General features: G+C 55.2%; 1 protein-coding gene across 1 annotated transcript in view; it reads left to right on the top strand.

The window, feature by feature from the left end:
* The first annotated feature begins 6,845 nt into the window (after positions 1-6,845).
* The window catches only part of ndufb11 (NADH:ubiquinone oxidoreductase subunit B11), a 35,178-nt gene continuing 16,913 nt past the window's right edge, over positions 6,846-25,110 (top strand). The window contains exons 1-2 of the mRNA XM_085978913.1: positions 6,846-7,108; positions 17,186-17,316. Of these exons, the coding sequence (XP_085835039.1) occupies positions 6,899-7,108; positions 17,186-17,316 (341 nt within the window). The 5' untranslated portion in view covers positions 6,846-6,898. The remainder of the gene's footprint in view (positions 7,109-17,185; positions 17,317-25,110) is intronic.

Consider the following 25,110-nt stretch of genomic DNA (forward strand, 5'->3'; position numbering starts at 1 on the left):
CGCCGCACTGTCGGAGGGGCGGTACTGAGGGAGCGCCGCACTGTCGGAGGGGGGGTACTGAGGGAGCGCCGCAATGTCAGAGGGACAGTACTGAGGGAGCACCGCACTGTCGGAGGGGCGGTACTGAGGGAGCGCCGCACTGTCGGAGGGGGGGTACTGAGGGAGCGCCACACTGTCGGAGGGGCGGTACTGAGGGAGCGCCGCACTGTCGGAGGGGCAGTACTGAGGGAGTGCCGCACTGTCGGTGGGGTGGTACTGAGGGAGCGCCGCACTGTCGGAGGGGCGGTACTGAGTGAGCGCCGCACAGTCGGAGGGGCGGTACTGAGGGAGAGGCGCACTGTTGGAGGGGCAGTACTGAGGGAGCGCCACACTGTGAGAGGGGCAGTACTGAGGGAGGGACGCACTGTCGGAGGGGCAGTACTGAGGGAGCGCAGCACTGTCGGTGGGGTGGTACTGAGGGAGCGCCGCACTGTCGGAGGGGCGGTACTGAGTGAGCGCCGCACAGTCGGAGGGGCGGTACTGAGGGAGAGGCGCACTGTTGGAGGGGCAGTACTGAGGGAGCGCCACACTGTGAGAGGGGCAGTACTGAGGGAGGGACGCACTGTCGGAGGGGCAGTACTGAGGGAGCGCAGCACTGTCGGAGGGGCAGTACTGAGGGAGCGTCGCACTGTCGGAGGGGCGGTACTGAGGGAGCGCCGCACTGTCGGTGGGGTGGTACTGAGGGAGCGCCGCACTGCCGGAGGGGCGGTACTGAGGGAGCGCCGCACTGTCGGAGGGGGGGTACTGAGGGAGCGCCGCACTGTCGGAGGGGCGGTACTGAGGGAGCGCCGCACTGCCGGAGGGGCGGTACTGAGGGAGCGCCGCACTGTCGGAGGGGCAGTACTGAGGGAGCACCGCACTGTCGGAGGGGCCGTCTTTCAGATGAGACATTAACCTGAGGCCCTGTCTGCTCTCTCAGGTGGACGTAAAAGATCCCACGGCCACTATTGGAAGAAGAGCAGGGGGGAGTTCTCCCCGGTGTCCTGGGGCCAATATTTATCCCTCAACCAACATCACTAAAAGCAGCTGATCTGATCATTATCACATTGCTGTTTGTGGGAGCTTGCTGTGCGCAAATTGGCTGACGCGTTTCCTACATTACAACAGTGACCGCACTTCAAAAGTCCTTCATTGGCTGTGAAGGGCTTTGGGCTGTCCTGAGGTGGTGAAAGGCGCTGGAGAAATGGGAGTCATTTCTTTCCGCGGAAGATGCAAGATTCCCTCCCCGGGCATCTGCTTTTCTGAGCATGAAAGTTGTAATGATCAGTAACATGTCGTTCTAGAATGGTACACTAGGTGGAGCTGTATGTTTAATAGTGGGCTACCCACAAGGCAGTAGTCAAGATGGATGCCTGTACACTAGTCCACATGGCTGAATAAATGACTAGCTCAAGCTAGCTGTTCATAATGAAAACGTCTATTTATTTATGAACATAACAGGGATCCAGATGCATGGAACAGGAAAGCTACAGTTCTTGAGGAAGTAGGACCAAGGTCATACACTGTTAAAACTGAGGAAGGACAGATTCTCAGGAGGAACCGCCATTCCCTCCTGAAAACACAAGAAACTATCCGAGAGCAAATCGATGACTGAATCTTGTCACTCACCACCAGAACAATCTAACACAAACACACGTACAGGCTCTCATGAAAACACATTAGACCTACCTGTGCTGAGAAGATCGACACGTGAAGGAAAAAAGCCTGATAGACTTAATCTTTGAGTATAAAGAAAACTATAATAAAGAATGAAAAGCTTAGAGTTCATAAAGTAAAGCTTTGAAAATGTGTTGACTGTTGTGAAGATGTTTATGTCGTTATGATTGATTGATATTGATTTTGTTTAACCTCTAAGGAAGGGGGATGTAATGATCAGTAACATGTCATTCTAGAATGGTACACTAGGTGGAGCTGTATGTTCAGTAGTGGGCTACCCACAAGGCAATAGTCAAGATGGATGCCTGTACACTAGTCCACATGGCTGAATAAATGACTAGCTCAAGCTAGCTGTTCATAATGAAAACGTCTATTTATTTATGAAATAATAACAAAAGTGTGTCCGTCCGTGACCAAGTATTCCGCTTACGTTCCGCATCGGAGTGGCCACTTGGGCAAGGTGCCATCGGCGGCCTCTGGGGGTAGAGGGGAGACGGACGGAGGGGGAAATCTTCCTCCTTCCCTTCCGGGTCGCCAAGCAGGGCTCCGAGAACCTTCTTCTTTCGTACAGCAAAGCAAATCTCAATATCTAAGTCGGCTGTCCAGGCCAAAGCTTCCGGTGTGTCATGCGCAGATGTGTTGTAGGCTGCCTGCGAATTTCCTCTGAGGGCAGTGTTCACTGATGTGCTCCAGGGTGGGTCTGATTAGGCGCCGCACAGTCGTCTGATGGGGATGCTTCCATCCGGGCGTGTGTGCTGTGAGGAGGATGCCGAGAAACTCCAGGATGGTTTGGACAGATTAGGTAATTGAGCAGAAGCATGGCAGATGCAACATAATGTGGATAAATGCGAGGTTATCCACTTTGGTGTCAAAAACAGGAAGGCAGATTATTATCTGAACGGCAATAGATTGGGAGAAGGGGAAATGCAACGAGACCTGGGTGTCCTTGTGCACCAGTCGCTGAAGGTAAGCATGCAGGTGCAGCAGGCGGTTAAGAAGGCAAATGGTATGTTGGCCTTCGTAGCGAGAGGGTTCGAGTACAGGAGCAAGGATGTCTTGCTGCAGTTGTACAGGGCCTTGGTGAGACCGCACCTTGAGTATTGTGTGCAGTTTTGGTCGCCTTATCTGAGGAAGGATGCTCTTGCCATGGAGGGAGTGCAGCGAAGATTCACCAGGCTGATACCTGGGATGGCAGGAATGACGTATGAGGAGAGATTGGGTCGATTGGGCTTATACTCGCTGGAGTTTAGAAGAATGAGAGGGGATCTCATTGAAACGTATAAAATTCTGACAGGACTAGACAGACTTGATGCAGGAAGGATGTTCCCGATGGCGGGGGAGTCCAGAAGCAGGGGTCACAGTCTAAGGATAAGGGGTAAGCCATTTAGGACAGAGATGAAGAGAAATTTCTTCACCCAGAGAGTGGTGAACCTGTGGAATTCTCTACCACACAAGGCAGTAGAGGCCAATTCATTAAATATATTCAAGAAGGAGTTGGATATATTTCTTAAGGCTAAAGGGATCAAGGGATATGGGGAGAAGGCAGGGACAGGGTACTGAATTTGGATGATCAGCCATGATCTCATTAAATGGCGGAGCAGGCTCGAGGGGCCGAATGGCCTACTCCTGCTCCTATCTTCTATGTTTCTATGGTTCTGGACTCTCCAGCCAGGGGGAAACAACCTCTCAGCATCTACTGTGTCAGTCGAGCGTGACTCCTAAATCGGAGGTTTTTATTTGGCATGGTTTACCTGCTGCGATTGCACGGGAAGGTGCCGTGGGGAGGGGGGAGAGGCTGTTGGGGGTGATTGAGGAATGGACCAGGGTGTCGCGGAGGGAGCGACCCCTTCAGAATGTGGGGAGGGGAGGGGAGGGGATGGTGCGTTTGGTGGTGGGATCACGCTGGAGGTGGTGGAAATGGCGGAGGACGATCCGTTGAACGTGGAGGCTGGTGGGGTGAAAGGTGAGGACAAGGGGAACCCTATCGTGGCCCTGGGAGGGAGAAGGGGTGAGAGCAGAACATCATAGAATGGTTACAGCACAGGAGGAGGCCATTCGGCCTGTCGAGCCCGTGCCGGCTCTCTCTGCAAGAGCACTTCAGACAGTCCCACTCCCCCGCCCTTTCCCCGTAGCCCTGCAAATTCTTTTTCCTTCAGGTACTTCTCCAATTCCCTTTTGAAAGCCACGATTGAGTCTGCCTCCATCACCCTCTCAGGCAGTGCGTTCCAGATCCTCACCACTCGCTGCGTAAAAGAGTTTTCCTCATGTCGCCTTTGGTTCTTCTGCCAATCACCTTAAATCTGTGTCCTCTGGTTCTCGACCCTTCCGCCAATGGGAACAGTTTCTCTCTATCTACTCTCATGATTTTGAACATCTCTATCAGATCTCCTCTCAACCTTCTCTGCTCTAAGGAGAACAACCCCAGCTTCTCCAGTCTCTCCACGTCACTGAAGTCCCTCATCCCCTGGGACCATTCCGGTCAATCTCCCCTTAACCTTCTCTGCTCTAAGGAGAACAATCCCAGCTTCTCCAGTCTCTCCACATCACTGAAGTTCCTCATCCCTGGTACCAATCTGGTCAATCTCCCCTTAACCTTCTCTGCTCTAAGGAGAACAATCCCAGCTTCTCCAGTCTCTCCACATCACTGAAGTCCCTCATCCCTGGGACCATTCTGGTCAATCTCCCCTTAACCTTCTCTGCTCTAAGGAGAACAATCCCAGCTTCTCCAGTCTCTCCACGTCACTAAAGTCCCTCATCCCCTGGGACCATTCTGGTCAATCTCCCCTTAACCTTCTCTGCTCTAAAGAGAACAATCCCAGCTTCTCCAGTCTCTCCACATCACTGAAGTCCCTCATCCCCGGTACCATTCTGGTCAATCTCCCCTTAACCTTCTCTGCTCCAAGGAGAACAACCCCAGCTTCTCCAGTCTCTCCACGTCACTGAAGTCCCTCATCCCTGGTACCATTCTGGTCAATCTCCCCGTAACCTTCTCTGCTCTAAGGAGAACAACCCCAGCTTCTCCAGTCTCTCCACATCACTGAAGTCCCTCATCCCTGGTACCATTCTGGTCAATCTCCCCCTTAACCTTCTCTGCTATAAGGAGAACAATCCCAGCTTCTCCAGTCTCTCCACATCACTGAAGTCCCTCATCCCTGGTACCATTCTGGTCAATCTCCCCTTAACCTTCTCTGCTCCAAGGAGAACAATCCCAGCTTCTCCAGTCTCTCCACATCACTGAAGTCCCTCATCCCTGGTACCATTCTGGTCAATCTCCCCCTTAACCTTCTCTGCTATAAGGAGAACAATCCCAGCTTCTCCAGTCTCTCCACGTCACTGAAGTCCCTCATCCCTGGTACCATTCTGGTCAATCTCCCCTTAACCTTCTCTGCTCTTAGGAGAACAATCCCAGCTTCTCCAGTCTCTCCACATCACTGAAGTCCCTCATCCCTGGGACCATTCTGGTCAATCTCCTCTGCACCCTCGCCAAGGCCTTGACATCCTTCCTAAAGTGCGGTGCCCAGAACTGGACACAATACTCCAGTTGAGGCCGAACTAGTGTTTTATACAGGTTCATCATATCTTCCTTGCTTTTGTATTCTGTGCCTCTATTTATGATACCCAGGATCACGTTTTCTCAACCTGCCCTGCCACCTTCAACGATTTGTGCACATACACCCCCAGGTCCCTCTGTTCATGCAATACAATAATACAATACAAATCGCTTTATTGGCACTCCCCTTTAGGATTGTACCCTTTTAGTTTATATTGCTTTTCCTCGTTCGTCCGACCAAAATGTATCACTTTGCACTTTTCAGAATCACAGAAACCCCACAGTGCAGATAGAGGCCATTTCGGCCCATCGAGCCTGCACCGACACATATCCCACCCGATCCCCGTAACCCCTACACCAACACATATCCCACCCCATCCCCGTAACCCCACGCATCTAATCCCCCCAACACTAAGGGTCAATTTATCACAGCCAATCAACCTAACCCGCACATCTTTGGACTGTGGGAGGAAACTGGAGCACCCGGAGGAAACCCACGCAAACACGGGGAGAATGTGCAAACTCCACACAGACAGTCGCCCGAGGCCGGATTCGAACCCGGGTCCCTGGCGCTGTGAGGCAACAGTGCTAACCACTATGCCACCGTGCCGCCCTCGCCTCAGCTCATCCGCTGCTGAAACCCTCATCCCTGCCTTTGTTACCTCTAGACTTGACTATTCCAACGCACTCCTGGCCGGCCTCCCACGTTCCACCCTACGCAAACTTGAGGTCATCCAAAACTCGGCTGCCCGTGTCCTAACTCGCACCAAGTCCCGTTCTCCCATCACCCCTGTGCTCGCTGACCTACATTGGCTCCCGGTTAAGCATCGCCTCGATTTCAAAATTCTCATCCTTGGTTTCAAATCCCTCCATGGCCTTGTCCCTCCCTAACTCTGTAGCCTCCTTCAGCCCTACATACCCCCCCCCCACCGAGATATCTGCGCTCCTCTAATTCTGCCCTCTTGAGCATCCCCGCTTATAATCGCTCAACCATTGGCGGCCATGCCTTCTGTTGCCTAGGCCCTAAGCTCTGGAATTCCCTGCCTGAGCCCCTCCGCCTCGCTACCTCTCTCTCCTTTAAGACGCTCCTCAAACCCTACCCCTTTGACCAAGCTTTTGGTCACCTGCCCTAATTTATCCTTCTGTGGCTCGGTGTCAAATTTTTTGTCTTATAACACTCCCGTGCAGCGCCTTGGGACGTTTTACTACGTTAAAGGTGCTATAAAAATACAAGTTGTTGTTGTTAAACTGCATTTGCCACCTGTCCGCCCACCCCACCGGCCTGTCTGTCCCCTTGAAGTCTATCCCTCTCCTCCTCGCTGTTCGCTGCACTTGCAGGAGACGGGACGGACACGGTGGAGGGGGAATCCCCCCTCTGGTTGAGGGAAAAGGGGAAGGCAGATTGGAAGTAGTGGCTTGCAGGGTGGCATTTGCCTGCATATGTATTTTTTTTTCTTTTTGGGGTGTGTAGAACAAAATTAAAAAGCAAGCGGGCGAGGGTGGTAGTGCGCCTTTAAGAACGTGCCTGCGTGCCTCCGCCGCACGCTGATTGGCGGGCTGGTGGTCGGGGCGGACGCTGATTGGCGGGCGGGGGCTGTCAGTCAGGGCGGGTTAAAGGGAGGACGGTCGGACGAAGGTGAAGTTCGCTGGAAGATGGCGGCGCTCTCTGGTGTCCTCTTGCTCAGGCGGCCACTGCTGCTCTGCTGCCGCCGCCGCCCCCCAGGACTCGGGCTCCTGTCCCCGGCCTCCCGCTGTTGGGCCTCGGGCTCGGCCCCGGCCCTGGCCCAGGCCCCGGCCACGGCCCATGAGCTGCGGGTCGGCCACGGCGACGCTGCGCCCGCCGAGGTCAATCTGTACGACCAGGTGAGGAGGAGGAGGGAGGGAGAGGTCGATTTAAAGTCATCTGAGGGTGATTGGGCTTCCCCACAAGGTCGAATATCTGTAATTGGGGGTGATGCCCTCCCTAGTTAATCATCTGAGGGTGATTGGGCTTCCCCACAAGGTCGAATATCTGTAATTGGGGGTGACGCCCTCCCTGGTTGATCATCTGGGAGGTGATGGGGCTTCTGGTGACTTACCCACAAAGTCGAATATCTGTAATTGGGGTGATGCCCTCCCTGGTTGATCATCTGAGGCTGATTGGGCTTCCCCCGCAAGGTCGAATATCTGTAATTGGGGGTGATGCCCTCCCTGGTTGATCATCTGGGACGTGATGCCCTCCCTGGTTGATCATCTGACGGTGATGCCCTCCCTGGTTGATCATCTGAGGGTGATTGGGCTTCCCCCACAAGGTCGAATATCTGTAATTGGGGGTGATGCCCTCCCTGGTTGATCATCTGAGGGTGATTGGGCTTCCCCACGAGGTCGAATATCTGTAATTGGGGGTGATGCCCTCCCTGGTTGATCATCTGAGGGTGATTGGGCTTCCCCCACAAGGTCGAATATCTAATTGGGGGTGATGCCCTCCCTGGTTGATTATCTGGGGCGTGATGCCCTCCTTGGTTGATCATCTGAGGGTGATGCCCTCCCTGGTTGATCATCTGAGGGGTGATGCCCTCCCCGGTTGATCATCTGAGGGGTGATGCCCTCCCCGGTTGATCATCTGAGGGTGATGCCCTCCCCGGTTGATCATCTGAGGGTGATGCCCTCCCCGGTTGATCATCTGAGGGTGATGCCCTCCCCGGTTGATCATCTGAGGGTGATGCCCTCCCCGGTTGATCATCTGAGGGTGATGCCCTCCCCGGTTGATGCCCTCCCCGGTTGATCATCTGAGGGTGATGCCCTCCTCGGTTGATCATCTGAGGGTGATGCCCTCCCCGGTTGATCATCTGAGGGTGATGCCCTCCCCGGTTGATCATCTGAGGGTGATGCCCTCCCCGGTTGATCATCTGAGGGTGATGCCCTCCCCGGTTGATCATCTGAGGGTGATGCCCTCCCCGGTTGATCATCTGAGGGTGATGCCCTCCCCGGTTGATCATCTGAGGGTGATGCCCTCCCCGGTTGATGCCCTCCCCGGTTGATCATCTGAGGGTGATGCCCTCCTCGGTTGATCATCTGAGGGTGATGCCCTCCCCGGTTGATCATCTGAGGGTGATGCCCTCCCCGGTTGATCATCTGAGGGTGATGCCCTCCCCGGTTGATCATCTGAGGGTGATGCCCTCCCTGGTTGATCATCTGAGGGTGATGCCCTCCCTGGTTGATCATCTGAGGGTGATGCCCTCCCTGGTTGATCATCTGAGGGTGATGCCCTCCCTGGTTGATCATCTGAGGGTGATTGGGCTTCTGCTGACTTCCCCACAAGGTCGAATATCTGTAATGGGGTGATGCCCTCCCTAGTTGATCACCTGATTGTGATGAGACTTCTGGTGATGCTCCCACACAGTGTCAAATATCTGTAATCAGGTGATGCCCACCATAGTTGATTATCTGGCCGGGCTTCCGGCGATGCTCCCACACAGTGTTGAATATCTGTAATTGGGTGATGTCCCCTGTAGTGGATCATCTGATTGTGATGAGGCCTCCCGTGATGCCCCGCAAGTATTGACTATCTGCACAAAGGTGATGCCCTTCATAGTTGATCATCAGTAATTGGGTGAGGCCCCCTGTAGTTGATCATCTGATTGTGACTGGGCTTCCGGTGATGCTCCCTTGATGGCACTGTCGACGACACCGTCCATCACTTTGCTGGTGATTGAGAGTAGACTGATGGGGCGGTAATTGGCCGGGTTGGATTTGTCCTGCTTTGTGTGGCCGGGCCATACCTGGGCAGTTTTCCACATTGTCGGGTAGATGCCAGCGTTGTAGCTGTACTGGAGCAGCCTGGCTAGTTCTGGAGCGCAAGTCTTCAGCACGACAGACAGGATGTTGTCGGGACCCACAGCCTTTGCTATATCCAGTGCGCTCAGCCATTTCTTGACATAGAAACATAGAAGATAGGAGCAGGAGTCGGCCATTCGGCCCCTCGAGCCTGCTCCGCCATTTAATGCGATCATGGCTGATCATCCAAACTCAGTACCCTGTCCCTGCTTTCTCCCCATATCCCTTGATCCCTTTAGCCTTAAGAAATATATCCAACTCCTTCTTGAATATATTTACTGAATTGGCCTCAACTGCCTTCTGTGGTAGAGAATTCCACAGGTTCACCACTCTCTGGGTGAAGAAAATCCTCCTCATCTCAGTCCTAAATGGCTTACCCCTTATCCTTAGACTGTGACCCCTGGTTCTGGACTCCCCCGCCATCGGGAACATCCTTCCTGCATCTAGTCTGTCTAGTCCTGTTAGCATTTTATAAGTTTCAGTGAGATCCCCTCTCATTCTTCTAAACTCCAGCGAGTACAAGCCCAATCGACCCAATCTCTCCTCATACGTCATTCCTGCCATCCCAGGTATCAGTCTGGTGAATCTTCGCTGCACTCCCTCCATGGCAAGAACATCCTTCCTCAGATAAGGCGACCAAAACTGCACACAATGCTCAAGGTGTGGTCTCACCAAGGCCCTGTACAACTGCAGCAAGACACACTTGCTCCTGTACTCGAATCCTCTCGTTACGAAGGCCAACATACCATTTGCCTTCTTATCCGCCTGCTGCACCTGCATGCTCACCTTCAGCGACTGGTGCACAAGGACACCCAGGTCTCGTTGCACTTCCCCTTCTCCCAATCTATTGCCATTCAGATAATAATCTGTCTTCCTGTTTTTGACACCAAAGTGGATAACCTCGCATTTATCCACGTTATACTGCATCTGCCATGTTTCTGCCCAATCACCCAACCTGTCCAAATCATTACTGGAGTTTCTCTGCATCACGTGGAGTGAATCGAATTGGCTGAATACTGGCTTCTGTCAGGGTGGGGACCACGGGAGGAGGCCAATATGGATCATCCACTCTGCACTCCTGGATGAAGACGGTTGCAAGCGCACCTGAGTGTGATTGGGCTTCTACTGTTGCTATCCTAACTATTGAATATCTGTACTCGGGTGATGCCCTCCATAGTTGATCATCTAAGCGTGATTGGGCCTCTGGTCATGCCCCGCATATGTTGAATGTCTGTATTTGGGTGACGCCCTCTGTAGTTAGTCATCTGTTATCGGCCCCAGGACACCGGGGAGATCTCCCCCCCGGCCCCCCGCCGCTCTTCTTCCAGTAGTGGCCGTGGGATCTTTTACGTCCATCTCAGAGAGCAGACGGGGCCTCGGTTTAATGCCTCATCCTGAAAGACGGCACCTCCGACAGTGCAGTAGTGATAATGCAATATTGCCCTGAGATATGGGGAGTAAACAGGCTCGAGGGGGCTGAATGGCCTCCTCCTGTTCCTAATGTAACAGGCTCGAGGGGCTGAATGGCCTCCTCCTGTTCCTAATGTAACAGGCTCGAGGGGCTGAACGGCCTCCTCCTGTTCCTAATGTAACAGGCTTGAGGGGCTGAACGGCCTCCTCCTGTTCCTAATGTAACAGGCTCGAGGGGCTGAACGACCTCCCCCTGTTCCTAATGTAACAGGCTCGAGGGGCTGAATGGCCTCCTCCTGTTCCTAATGTAACAGGCTCGAGGGGCTGAATGGTCTCCTCATTTCAGATATGCTCACTGATCCACACCCCTATAAATCCTTGCTGGTCTCACACTGGCTCACCGTCCTCCGATCCATTCGACTTGATATCCTCCTGATCAAGGTGTCCTGCTCTCTCCACAGCCTCACCTTCCAATCTCAAAGGCCTCCTCCTCTGTCCTATTCAACTATGGTAGGCATCAGAGCCGTACATTCATTGAGATAGTGGCAGTGAGATCTGAGAGGGCAGTCGGGGCCTCTGGTTTAACATCTCATTCGATCCTCCAACAGTGCGGCGCTCCCTCGGAACCGCCCCTCCGACAGTGCGGCGTTCCCTCAGTACTGCCCCTCCGACAGTGCGGCGCTCCCTTGGTACCGCCCCTCTGACAGTGCGGCGCTCCCTCAGTACCGCTCCCTCAGTACCGCCCCTCCGACAGTGCGGCGCTCCCTCAGTACCACCCCTCCGACAGTGCGGCGCTCTCTCAGTACCGCCCCTCCGACAGTGCGGCGCTCCCTCGGTACCGCCCCTCCGACAGTGCGGCGCTCCCTCGGTACCGCCCCTCCGACAGTGCGGCGCTCCCTCGGTACCGCCCCTCCGACAGTGCGGCGCTCCCTCGGTACCGCCCCTCCGACAGTGCGGCGATCTCTCAGTACCGCCCCTCCGACAGTGCGGCGCTCCCTCAGTACTCCCCCTCCGACAGTGCGGCGCTCCCTCAGTACTCCCCCTCCGACAGTGCGGCACTCCCTCAGTACCGACCCTCCGACAGTGCGGCGCTCCCTCAGTACCGCCCCTCCGACAGTGCGGCGCTCCCTCAGCACCGCCCCTCCGACAGTGCGGCGCTCCCTCAGTACCGCCCCTCCGACAGTGCGGCGCTCCCTCAGTACTCCCCCTCCGACAGTGCGGCGCTCCCTCAGTACCGGCACTGGGCGGAGTGTAGGGCCTGGATTATGGGGCTCGAATCTCTAGAGTGGGGCTCGAACCCACGACCACCTCCTATCACCGAGGTGAGAGCGCTACGGACGCTCACAGACCCTCTGCTCACGTCTGCCATGGCCCCCGCACGCTCCCTCCCAAACGGCACTGTGGGAGCACCTTCACCACACGGACTGCAGCGGTTCAAGAAGGCGGCTCACCGCCACCTTCTCAAGGGCGATTAGGGATGGGCAATAAACGCCGGCCTTGCCATATCCCCAGAATGAATTTAAAAATAAAAGGTTTATAAATAGCTGGGAAGTGTGTCAGTGCACTGTTGCTTTTAATCAGCGCGTCCAGCTCGATGAGCTGAATGGGTCTTTATTTTGATTTGTTGTGTGCACTGTGCGCTGATTTAACGGGCAGGGACGCAGTGAGAGTGGCGGGGAAGTGGAGCGGAGTATTGTCAGGGGAGCTCCGCTCTACCGCGCTTCTCCCCTCTCTGCCTCAGCTGCCTCTCGCTGAATTATTCTCTGCGGACTTCTGCAGCTGCATTCAACCAGCCGCCGATTCATGGGCAGTGGAGGCGCCTTAACTCACTGAAGGCTGGCGACGGCGGGGCCCTCGCTGAGCGCAGACTGTGAGCAGCCTTTCCCGACAACGTGGTGCCCGGCTCTGGACACAGCACGCTTTAGCAAGGGCGCCGTGCCACGCCCCTGGAGAGGGCGCAGAGGAGATTGACCAGAATGGTACCAGGGGATGAGGGACTTCAGTGATGTGGAGAGAGTGGAGAAGCTGGGGTTGTTCTCCTTGGAGCAGAGAAGGTTACGGGGAGATTGACCAGAATGGTTCCAGGGATGAGGGACTTCAGTGATGTGGATGGACTGGAGAAGCTGGGGTTGTTCTCCCTAGAACAGAGAAGGTTACGGGGAGATTGACCAGAATGGTACCAGGGATGAGGGACTTCAGTGATGTGGAGAGACTGGAGAAGCTGGGATTGTTCTCCTTAGAGCAGAGAAGGTTAAGGGGAGATTGAGCAGAATGGTACCAGGGATGAGGGACTTCAGTGATGTGGAGAGACTGGAGAAGCTGGGATTGTTCTCCTTAGAGCAGAGAAGGTTAAGGGGAGATTGACCAGAATGGTACCAGGGATGAGGGGCTTCAGTGACGTGGAGAGACTGGAGAAGCTGGGATTGTTCTCCTTAGAGCAGAGAAGGTTAAGGGGAGATTGACCAGAATGGTACCAGGGATGAGGGACTTCAGTGATGTGGAGAGACTGGAGAAGCTGGGGTTGTTCTCCTTAGAGCAGAGAAGGTTAAGATGAGATTTAAGAACATAAGAATGAGGAGCAGGAGTCGGCCATTCGGCCCCTCGAGCCTGCTCCGCCATTCAGTAAGATCACGGCTGATCTTCGACCTCAACTCCACTTTCCCGCCCGATCCCTCGGTTCCCCTCGAGTCCAAAAATCTCTCGATCTCAGCCTTGAATCTACTCAACGACTGAGCCTCCACAGCCCTCTGGGGCAGAGAATTCCAAAGATTCACCGCCCTCTGAGTGAAGAAATTCCTCCTCATCTCAGTCCTAAAATGGCCGACCCCTTATCCTGAGACTGTGACCCCTGGTTCTAGACTCTCCAGCCAGGGGGGAAACAGCCTCTCAGCATCTACCCTGTCAATCCCCCTCAGAATCTGATATGTTTCAATCAGATCACCTCTCATTCTTCTAAACTCTAGAGAATATCGGCCCAATCTACTCAACCTCTCCTCATGGGGCAATCCCCCCATCCCAGGAACCAGTCTGGTGAACCTTCGTTACACCGCCTCTAAGGCAAGTATATCCTTCCTTAGGTAAGGAGACCAAAACTGTACACAATACTCCCAGGTGTGATCTCACCAGGGCCCTGTATAATTGCAGTAAGACATCTTTACTCTTATACTCAAATCCTCTTGTAATAAAGGCCAACGTACCATTTGCTTTCCGAATTGCTTGCTGTACCTGCATGTTAACTTTCAGTGATTCGTGTACAAGGACACCCAGGTCCCTCTGAACACCAACATTTCCCAATCTCTCCCCATTTAAAAAATACTCTGCTTTTCTATTTTTCCTACCAAAGTGGATAACTTCGCATTTCTCCGCATTATATTCCATTTGCCGTGTTCTTGCCCACTCACTTCGCCTGTCTATATCCCCTTGAAGCCTCCTCGCATCCTCCTCACAACTTAGGTTCCCAATAGATTTGATGGAGCTGTTCAAAATCGCGAAGGATATTTGACAAGCGTAAATCGGGAGAAGCTGTTTCCAGTGGCAGGAGGGGCGGTAACATAAGAACATAAGAAATAGGAGCAGGAGTCGGCCAATCGGCCCCTCGAGCCTGCTCCGCCATTCAATAAGATCATGGCTGATCTGATCCTAACCTCAAATCTTCTATCACTCTGCATCCACCCGAACCCACGTGATCTCCCGGGAGAGGCGAAAAACCAGATAAAGACCCAATGGCCAATTTGGGAGAAAAAAATCTGGGAAATTCCTCTCCGACCCATCTAGGCGATCGAAATTCTTCCAGGAGATCACTCTGTCCCTAATATTTTCTACAGTACTTACCTTCTGTAAAGGCGATCTCCACCCCAGCCAGGAACAGGAATAAAACCATCTCCTGAAATCTAACACAGAATTAGACACACGAAATAGGAGCAGAACAAGGCTACACGGCCCCTGGGCCCACTCCACTACCCACAGGGCCATGACTGATCCGAACCTAGACTCATGTCCAATTTCCTGCCCGCTCCCCGTAACCCTTAATTCCCTTTACTTCTAGGAAACTATCTATTTCTGTTTTAAATTTATTTAATGATGTAGCTTCCACAGCTTTCTGGGGCAGCAAATTCCACAAACCTACCACCCTCTGAGTGAAGAAGTTTCTCCTCATCTCAGTTTTGAAAGAGCAGCCCCTTATTTTAAGATTATGCCCCCTAGTTCTAGTTTCACCCATCATTGGGAACATCCTCACCGCATCCACCCGATCCAACCCCTTCACAATCTTATATGTTTCAATAAGATCGCCTCTCATTCTTCTGAACTCCAATGAGTAGAGTCCCAATCTACTCAACCTCTCCTCATATGACCACCCCCTCATCCCCGGGATTAACCGAGTGAACCTTCTTTGTACTGACTCGAGAGCAAGTATGTCTTTTCTTAAGTATGGACACCAAAACTGTACGCAGTATTCCAGGTGCGGTCTCACCAGAGGACACAGATTGAAGATAATCAGTAAAGGGACCAGAGGGGGAGATGAGGAGACGCGATGACCCTCCATCCGTGTCCGCTCTCTGAACCCTCGCGAGCTGGCACGGTGAATGCTTCTGCCCCCTCAGTGCTGTATACTCGAACTCGTCCGGTACTTGCTGCACGCTCCCTTTGCGCTACCCGCCAAACCACCCCTGGGCCCGTCGTTCCCGTGACCGTCTGCCCCCCCCAACCTCGCTTATCGCAGCCACGCCTCACGCATTGGATTCCTGATTGTGTCGAGGTTCTCTGTGCTCGTACAGCGCGAGAGAGAATTGCCTCGACCTACTTTTGCCCACATATTAACAGTCTGTTCCGTTCACTTCCTCGCACGACGGGGGTAGCAAGCGGGGCCCTGGGGCAGAGCTAACTGGGGGGGTGGGGGTGGGAGGTAGCGGCAGTTTGGTGTGCCCAGTTACAAGAGGCTCTGGTGGCCTGTGTGGGCGGGAGACTAGGTAAGAAAGACCGACTCGCATCTCTCCACTGCCTTTCCCCACCTCGGGACGTCCCAAAGTGGGGCCTCTGCTTTAATGGCCCCTCCGACAGTGCAGCGCTCCCTCGGTACCACCCCTCCGACAGTGCGGCGCTCCCTCGGTACCGCCCCTCCGGCAGTGCGGCGCTCCCTCAGTACCGCCCCTCCGACAGTGCGGCGCTCCCTCGGTACCGCCCCACCGACAGTGCGGCGCTCCCTCAGTACCGCCCCTCCGACAGTGCGGCGCTCCCTCAGTACCGCCCCTCCGACAGTGCGGCGCTCCCTCAGTACCGCCCCTCCGGCAGTGCAGCGCTCCCTCGGTACCGACCATCTGGCAGTGCGGCGCTCCCTCGGTACCGACCATCCGGCAGTGTGGCGCTCCCTTGGTACCGCCCCTCCGGCAGTGCGGCGCTCCCTCGGTACCGACCATCCGGCAGTGCGGCGCTCCCTCGGTACCGCCCCTCCGGCAGTGCGGCGCTCCCTCAGTACCGCCCCTCCGACAGTGCGGCGCTCCCTCCGTACCGCCCCTCCGACAGTGCGGCGCTCCCTCGGTACCGCCCCTCCGACAGTGCGGCGCTCCCTCGGTACCGCCCCTCCGACAGTGCGGCGCTCCCTCGGTACCGCCCCTCCGGCAGTGCGGCGCTCCCTCGGTACCGACCATCTGGCAGTGCGGCGCTCCCTCAGTACCGACCATCCGGCAGTGCGGCGCTCCCTTGGTACCGCCCCTCCGGCAGTGCGGCGCTCCCTTGGTACCGCCCCTCCGGCAGTGCGGCGCTCCCTCAGTACCGCCCCTCCGGCAGTGCGGCGCTCCCTCAGTACCGCCCCTCCGACAGTGCGGCGCTCCCTCAGTACCGCCCCTCCGACAGTGCGGCGCTCCCTCAGTACCGCCCCTCCGACAGTGCGGCGTTCCCTCAGTACCGCCCCTCCGACAGTGCGGCGCTCCCTCAGTACTGGTCCTCCGACAGTGCGGTGCTCCCTCAGTACCGCCCCTCCGACAGTGCGGCGCTCCCTCAGTACCGCCCCTCCGACAGTGCGGCGTTCCCTCAGTACCGCCCCTCCGACAGTGCGGCGCTCCCTCAGTACCACCCCTCCGACAGTGCGGCGCTCCCTCAGTACCGCCCCTCCGACAGTGCGGCGTTCCCTCAGTACCGCCCCTCCGACAGTGCGGCGCTCCCTCAGTACTGGTCCTCCGACAGTGCGGTGCTCCCTCAGTACTGGTCCTCCGACAGTGCGGTGCTCCCTCAGTACCGCCCCTCCGACAGTGCGGCGCTCCCTCAGTACCGCCCCTCCGACAGTGCGGCGTTCCCTCAGTACCGCCCCTCCGACAGTGCGGCGCTCCCTCAGTACCACCCCTCCGACAGTGCGGCGCTCCCTCAGTACCGCCCCTCCGACAGTGCGGCGTTCCCTCAGTACCGCCCCTCCGACAGTGCGGCGCTCCCTCAGTACCGCCCCTCCGACAGTGCGGCGTTCCCTCAGTACCGCCCCTCCGACAGTGCGGCGCTCCCTCAGTACCGCCCCTCCGACAGTGCGGCGCTCCCTCAGTACCGCCCCTCCGACAGTGCGGCGTTCCCTCAGTACCGCCCCTCCGGCAGTGCGGCGCTCCCTCAGTACCGCACCGGGAGTGTCGGCCTGGATTATGGGGCTTGGATCTCTGGAGTAGGAGAAAAGGATCCCTTGCTAAATAATTCTGGCAAATGCTGTCTTTCACCCTCTCTGTCCCTCTCATTCAGAATCCCGATTACCATGGCTTCAGCTCGGATCCTGTGGTTGACGTCTGGAACATGAGGTTGGCCTTTTTCTTCGGGATTTCGATGGCGATCGTGATGGGGTCGGTCTTCGTCCACTATCTGCCCGATCGCGGGTAAGTGACTTTTTGATTTATCGACGGTGATGGCGTTGGTCGATCACGTCTTGTCGCTCCACTCACTGGTTCCTGCGGCACTGGGGTTTGTGTGCACCCCCGCCCCACCGGTCTAGAAAGCACGTTGTCGGGCAATCGGCCCTTTGCGGAGTTTTGTAACCCATCCCCCCCCACCACCGAAAAATCTACCAGTGCTGTAATGTATCTGGGCCTTCGTACGATGGGAGAGACTATCGCAGGTTAAGTACCCGGCATGAGAATTGTTTCAACAGCCCCTTTGTCGAAGAACTCCCATCTCCCCACCGCCTTTCCCCACCTCAGGACGTCCCAGAGCGCTTCACAGCCAATGAAGGACTTTTTTTGAAGTGTGGTCACTGTTGTAATGTGGGAAACGTGGCAGCCAATTTGCGCACAGCAAGCTCCCACAAACAGCAATGTGATAAATGACCAGATCATCTGTTTTAGTGATGTTGGTTGAGGGATAAATATTGGGCCCAGGACACCGGGGAGAGCTCCCCCCTGCTCTTCTTCCAATAGTGGCCGTGGGATCTTTTACATCCACCTGAGGGGGCAGACGGGGCCTCGGTTTATTGTCTCATCCGAAAGACGGCACCTCCGACAGTGCGGCGCTCCCTCAGTACCGCCCCTCCGACAGTGCGGCGCTCCCTCAGTACCGCCCCTCCGACAGTGCGGCGCTCCCTCAGTACCGCCCCTCCGACAGTGCGGCGCTCCCTCAGTACCGCCCCTCCGACAGTGCGGCGCTCCCTCAGTACCGCCCCTCCGACAGTGCGGCGCTCCCTCAGTACAGCCCCTCCGACAGTGCGGCGCTCCCTCGGTACCGCCCCTCCGACAGTGCGGCACTCCCTCGGTACCGCCCCTCCGACAGTGCGGCGCTCCCTCGGTGCCGCCCCTCCGACAGTGCGGCGCTCCCTCGGTACCGCCCCACCGACAGTGCGGCGCTCCCTCGGTGCCGCCCCTCCGACAGTGCGGCGCTCCCTCAGTACCGCCCCACCGACAGTGCGGCGCTCCCTCAGTGCCGCCCCTCCGACAGTGCGGCGCTCCCTCAGTACTGCCGCTCCGACAGTGCGGTGCTCCCTCAGTGCCGCCCCTCCGACGGCGCGGCGCTCCCTCAGCGCCGCCCCTCCGACGGCGCGGCGCTCCCTCAGCACTGGCACCGGGGGAGTGTCGGGCCTGGATTATTGCGCTCGGGTCTCTGGACTGGGGGGCTCGAACCCATGACCTTCTGATTCAGGGACGGGAGAGAGAGACCCACTGAGCCACGACCGACTATCCTAATCAACGGATCGCTGTGCTCGGTGTCTCTCGGAGCGTGCTGCCCTTGAATGAAATGGGTGCGTGCATGTGTATGTGTGTGTGTGTTTTTCAGTGCCTGCACTCAACACTGTACAGTTTGACAGCCAAGTGCTTAATATAGCTGCACACTCAATCATTTTCTCTCTAATAAAGCTGTCCCTTGTCAGGTGCCTTTGATCCCGTCAAATTGACAACTGTAGAATTCTTCTCCCTCTCAGTTTGCGGAGAGTAGCTGCCAGCGGCTGAGTAACTAGGACACTGCGGAGAAGCCATTTATCACACTGATGGGGAAACAGTGTAAAATTAGCCCTGTACTCTTTTTTTTTTGTGACTACTTCTGCTCTCCCAAGGGTGCTAACTCTCGCAGCGGTACAGGGTGCCAGCCACTCTCTGCTACCCGTGCTTCATTGGTGAGCCCAATTTTGGACGGATATTTGACTGCGGGCGGCATCGCAGCTGAGCCCAATCCCCGTTCTTCCCCCACCCCCCCACCCCCATCCCCTCCCCACGCGTGTTCTCCAGCAGAGGACAGTGGATCAGGTTTCAATTCCCTTTACCCCCGCCCCCCCCAGCTTGTCTCAGCAAAGACTGGGGAATGGAATCCCGGGCACTTCCTGCTCCGCCTGGCTCACGGCCACACTTGAGCGTTTCGCCCACCTGAGGGAGGGGGAAGCGGGGGGGGGCTCGAAGTCAGCAAGCCGCCACACTTGCGGGGGAAATCGCCGTTCCGGTGTGACCCCCGCGGTCGAATCGCCCCGCAGCACACCAGCCGCCTCGGTTTGTATTTAAGGCCAGGCGCTGTCCCCGCTAGCCAGGCGTTGACGCTCCTCGTGATCGGAGCACGGAAGGAAAGAAAGACTCATTTCTGCGGCGCCTTTTGCGACCACCGAACATCCCAAAGCCCTTCACAGCCAATGAAGGACTTTTTTTGAAGTGTGGTCACTGTTGTAATGTAGGAAACGCGGCCGCCAGTTTGCGCACAGCACGATCCCTCTCCCTATTCAAGCACCCCAAACCCCCTTCTGATTCTGAAATATCTCTTACGTAGTCCGTAGAATTAATTCTTTCTCTGTTCCCTCTGTGATGAGTTGCTGGTGAGGTGAATGCGGTGTTGTCCCTGTTCTCTCCGGAGCCCCAGATCTGTCTGTTCATCAACAGGCAGAAACCGCAAACCCTGCGATTGACCTTGATTATAGAAATATAAAGTTCTGCCGGAATATGGTCATCCGTTTGATAATGTGCTGGACCAGCCTTCAGCATTGCTCCTGATGTGTGTGTCTCACCTCCTGACTCCCCAAAGCCTTCCCACCATCTACAAGGCACAAGTCAGGAGTGCGATGGAATACTCTCCACTTGCCTGGGTGAGTTGCAGCTCCAACAACACTCGAGAAGCTCGACACCATCCAGGACAAAGCAGCCCCGCTTGATCGGCACCCCGTCCACCACCTTAAACATTCACTCCCTCCACCACCGGCGCACCGCGGCTGCAGTGTGGACCATCTACAAGATGCACTGCAGCAACTCGCCAAGGCTTCTTCGGCAGCACCTCCCAAACCCGCCACCTCTTCCACCTAGAAGGACAAGGGCAGCAGGCGCACGGGAACACCGCCACCTCCAAGTTCCCCTCCGAGTCACACACCATCCCGACTTGGAAATATATCGGCCATTCCTTCATCGTCACAGGGTCAAAATCCCGGAACTCCCTCCCTAACAGCGCTGTGGGAGCACCTTCACCACACGGGACTGCAGCGGTTCAAGAAGGCGGCTCACCACCACCTTCTCAAGGGGCGACGAGGGATGGGCGATAAATGCTGGGCCTCGCCAGCGACGCCCACATCCCATGAATGAATTTTTTTTTAAGTCGGATGCTTACGGTGTTGCTGGGAAGGCGGTGGGGGCGGGGTACGCAGTGCAAATCCCGGGGGCTAAAAAGGGTTAAATCCCGAGGACCGGTCGCACAGACTGGGCTTGTGTTCCCTCGAGTGTAGAAGATTAAGGGGCGATCTGATCGAGGTGTTTGAGATGATTAAAGGATCCGATCGGGTCGATCGAGAGAGAAACTATTTCCTCTGGTGGGGGGAGTCCAGAACAAGGGGGGCAGAACCTTCAAATTAGAGCCAGGCCGTTCAGGGGTGATGTCAGGAAGCACTTCTTCACACAAAGGGTGGTGGGAATCTGGAACTCTCTCCCCCAAAGAGCTATCGAGGCTGGGGGTCAATTGGAGCTTTCAAATCTGAGAAGGGATACGGAACCAAGGTGGGTAGATGGGCCACACTTGGAGCACCGTGCACAGTTCTGGTCTCCATATACCCTGGTTAGACTACACCTGGAGCACCGTGCACAGTTCTGGTCTCCATATACCTTGGTTAGACCACACTTGGAGCACTGTGCACAGTTCTGGTCTCCATGTACCTTGGTTAGACCACACTTGGAGCACCGTGCACAGTTCTGGTCTCCATATACCTTGGTTAGACCACACTTGGAGCACCGTGCACAGTTCTGGTCTCCATATACCTTGGTTAGACCACACTTGGAGCACTGTGCACAGTTCTGGTCTCCATATACCTTGGTTAGACCACACTTGGAGCACCGTGCACAGTTCTGGTCTCCATATACCCTGGTTAGACCGCACTTGGAGCACTGTGCACAGTTCTGGTCTCCATATACCTTGGTTAGACCACACTTGGAGCACCGTGCACAGTTCTGGTCTCCATATACCCTGGTTAGACCACACTTGGAGCACCGTGCACAGTTCTGGTCTCCATATACCCTGGTTAGACCACACTTGGAGCACCGTGCACAGTTCTGGTCTCCATATACCCTGGTTAGACCACACTTGGAGCACCGTGCACAGTTCTGGTCTCCATATACCCTGGTTAGACCACACTTGGAGCACCGTGCACAGTTCTGGTCTCCCTATACCTTGGTTAGACCACACTTGGAGCACTGTGCACAGTTCTGGTCTCCATATACCTTGGTTAGACCACACTTGGAGCACCGTGCACAGTTCTGGTCTCCCTATACCTTGGTTAGACCACACTTGGAGCACTGTGCACAGTTCTGGTCTCCATATACCTTGGTTAGACCACACTTGGAGCACTGTACACAGTTCTGGTCTCCCTATACCTTGGTTAGACCACACTTGGAGCACTGTGCACAGTTCTGGTCTCCATTTACCTTGGTTAGACTGCACTTGGAGCACCGTGCACAGTTCTGGTCTCCATATACCCTGGTTAGACCACACTTGGAGCACCGTGCACAGTTCTGGTCTCCATATACCTTGGTTAGACCACACTTGGAGCACCGTGCACAGTTCTGGTCTCCATATACCTTGGTTAGACCACACTTGGAGCACTGTGCACAGTTCTGGTCTCCATATACCTTGGTTAGACCACACTTGGAGCACCGTGCACAGTTCTGGTCTCCATATACCCTGGTTAGACCGCACTTGGAGCACTGTGCACAGTTCTGGTCTCCATATACCTTGGTTAGACCACACTTGGAGCACCGTGCACAGTTCTGGTCTCCATATACCCTGGTTAGACCACACTTGGAGCACCGTGCACAGTTCTGGTCTCCATATACCCTGGTTAGACCACACTTGGAGCACCGTGCACAGTTCTGGTCTCCATATACCCTGGTTAGACCACACTTGGAGCACCGTGCACAGTTCTGGTCTCCATATACCCTGGTTAGACCACACTTGGAGCACCGTGCACAGTTCTGGTCTCCCTATACCTTGGTTAGACCACACTTGGAGCACTGTGCACAGTTCTGGTCTCCATATACCTTGGTTAGACCACACTTGGAGCACCGTGCACAGTTCTGGTCTCCCTATACCTTGGTTAGACCACACTTGGAGCACTGTGCACAGTTCTGGTCTCCATATACCTTGGTTAGACCACACTTGGAGCACTGTACACAGTTCTGGTCTCCCTATACCTTGGTTAGACCACACTTGGAGCACTGTGCACAGTTCTGGTCTCCATTTACCTTGGTTAGACTGCACTTGGAGCACCGTGCACAGTTCTGGTCTCCATATACCCTGGTTAGACCACACTTGGAGCACCGTGCACAGTTCTGGTCTCCATATACCTTGGTTAGACCACACTTGGAGCACCGTGCACAGTTCTGGTCTCCATATACCTTGGTTAGACCACACTTGGAGCACTGTGCACAGTTCTGGTCTCCATATACCTTGGTTAGACCACACTTGGAGCACCGTGCACAGTTCTGGTCTCCATATACCCTGGTTAGACCGCACTTGGAGCACTGTGCACAGTTCTGGTCTCCATATACCTTGGTTAGACCACACTTGGAGCACCGTGCACAGTTCTGGTCTCCATATACCCTGGTTAGACCACACTTGGAGCACCGTGCACAGTTCTGGTCTCCATATACCCTGGTTAGACCACACTTGGAGCACCGTGCACAGTTCTGGTCTCCATATACCCTGGTTAGACCACACTTGGAGCACCGTGCACAGTTCTGGTCTCCATATACCCTGGTTAGACCACACTTGGAGCACCGTGCACAGTTCTGGTCTCCCTATACCTTGGTTAGACCACACTTGGAGCACTGTGCACAGTTCTGGTCTCCATATACCTTGGTTAGACCACACTTGGAGCACCGTGCACAGTTCTGGTCTCCCTATACCTTGGTTAGACCACACTTGGAGCACTGTGCACAGTTCTGGTCTCCATATACCTTGGTTAGACCACACTTGGAGCACTGTACACAGTTCTGGTCTCCCTATACCTTGGTTAGACCACACTTGGAGCACTGTGCACAGTTCTGGTCTCCATATACCTTGGTTAGACCACACTTGGAGCACCGTGCACAGTTCTGGTCTCCCTATACCTTGGTTAGACCACACTTGGAGCACCGTGCACAGTTCTGGTCTCCATATACCTTGGTTAGACCGCACTTGGAGCACCGTGCACAGTTCTGGTCTCCCTATACCTTGGTTAGACCACACTTGGAGCACCATGCACAGTTCTGGTCTCCATATACCTTGGTTAGACCGCACTTGGAGCACTGTGCACAGTTCTGGTCTCCACATACCTTGGTTAGACCACACTTGGAGCACTGTGCACAGTTCTGGTCTCCGTATACCTTGGTTAGACCACACTTGGAGCACTGTGCACAGTTCTGGTCTCTGTATACCCTGGTTAGACCACACTTGGAGTACTGTGCACAGTTCTGGTCTCCGTATACCTTGGTTAGACCACACTTGGAGCACTGTGCACAGTTCTGGTCTCCATATACCCTGGTTAGACCACACTTGGAGCACCGTGCACAGTTCTGGTCTCCATATACCCTGGTTAGACCACACTTGGAGCACCGTGCACAGTTCTGGTCTCCATATACCCTGGTTAGACCACACTTGGAGCACCGTGCACAGTTCTGGTCTCCATATACCTTGGTTAGACCACACTTGGAGCACCGTGCACAGTTCTGGTCTCCATATACCCTGGTTAGACCACACTTGGAGCACCGTGCACAGTTCTGGTCTCCATATACCTTGGTTAGACCACACTTGGAGCACCGTGCACAGTTCTGGTCTCCCTATACCTTGGTTTGACCACACTTGGAGCACCGTGCACAGTTCTGGTCTCCATATACCTTGGTTAGACCACACTTGGAGCACTGTACACAGTTCTGGTCTCCCTATACCTTGGTTAGACCACACTTGGAGCACCGTGCACAGTTCTGGTCTCCCTATACCTTGGTTAGACCACACTTGGAGCACTGTGCACAGTTCTGGTCTCCATATACCTTGGTTAGACCACACTTGGAGCACCGTGCACAGTTCTGGTCTCCCTATACCTTGGTTAGACCACACTTGGAGCACCGTGCACAGTTCTGGTCTCCATATACCTTGGTTAGACCGCACTTGGAGCACCGTGCACAGTTCTGGTCTCCCTATACCTTGGTTAGACCACACTTGGAGCACCATGCACAGTTCTGGTCTCCATATACCTTGGTTAGACCGCACTTGGAGCACTGTGCACAGTTCTGGTCTCCACATACCTTGGTTAGACCACACTTGGAGCACTGTGCACAGTTCTGGTCTCCGTATACCTTGGTTAGACCACACTTGGAGCACCGTGCACAGTTCTGGTCTCGATATACCTTGGTTAGACCACACTTGGCGCACCGTGCACAGCTCTGGTCTCCATATACCTTGGTTAGACCGCACTTGGAGCACAGTGCACAGTTCTGGTCTCCATATACCTTGGTTAGACCACACTTGGAGCAGTGTGCACAGTTCTGGTCTCCACATACCTTGGTTAGACCACACTTGGAGCACCGTGCACAGTTCTGGTCTCCATATACCTTGGTTAGACCACACTTGGAGCACCGTGCGCGGTTCTGGGCTCCACATTATAAAAAGGACATAGAGGCACTGGAGCAGGTGGATAAAAGGATATGTGTGTGTCCGAGTGTGCGTGTGTGTGTGTGCGTTGCGTATCTGTG

The sequence above is a fragment of the Somniosus microcephalus genome, unplaced genomic scaffold (assembly GCF_052327205.1).
Source record: "Somniosus microcephalus isolate GS21.2 unplaced genomic scaffold, FLI_Smic_1.0 unresolved_chr7, whole genome shotgun sequence".
Taxonomy (NCBI): domain Eukaryota; kingdom Metazoa; phylum Chordata; class Chondrichthyes; order Squaliformes; family Somniosidae; genus Somniosus; species Somniosus microcephalus.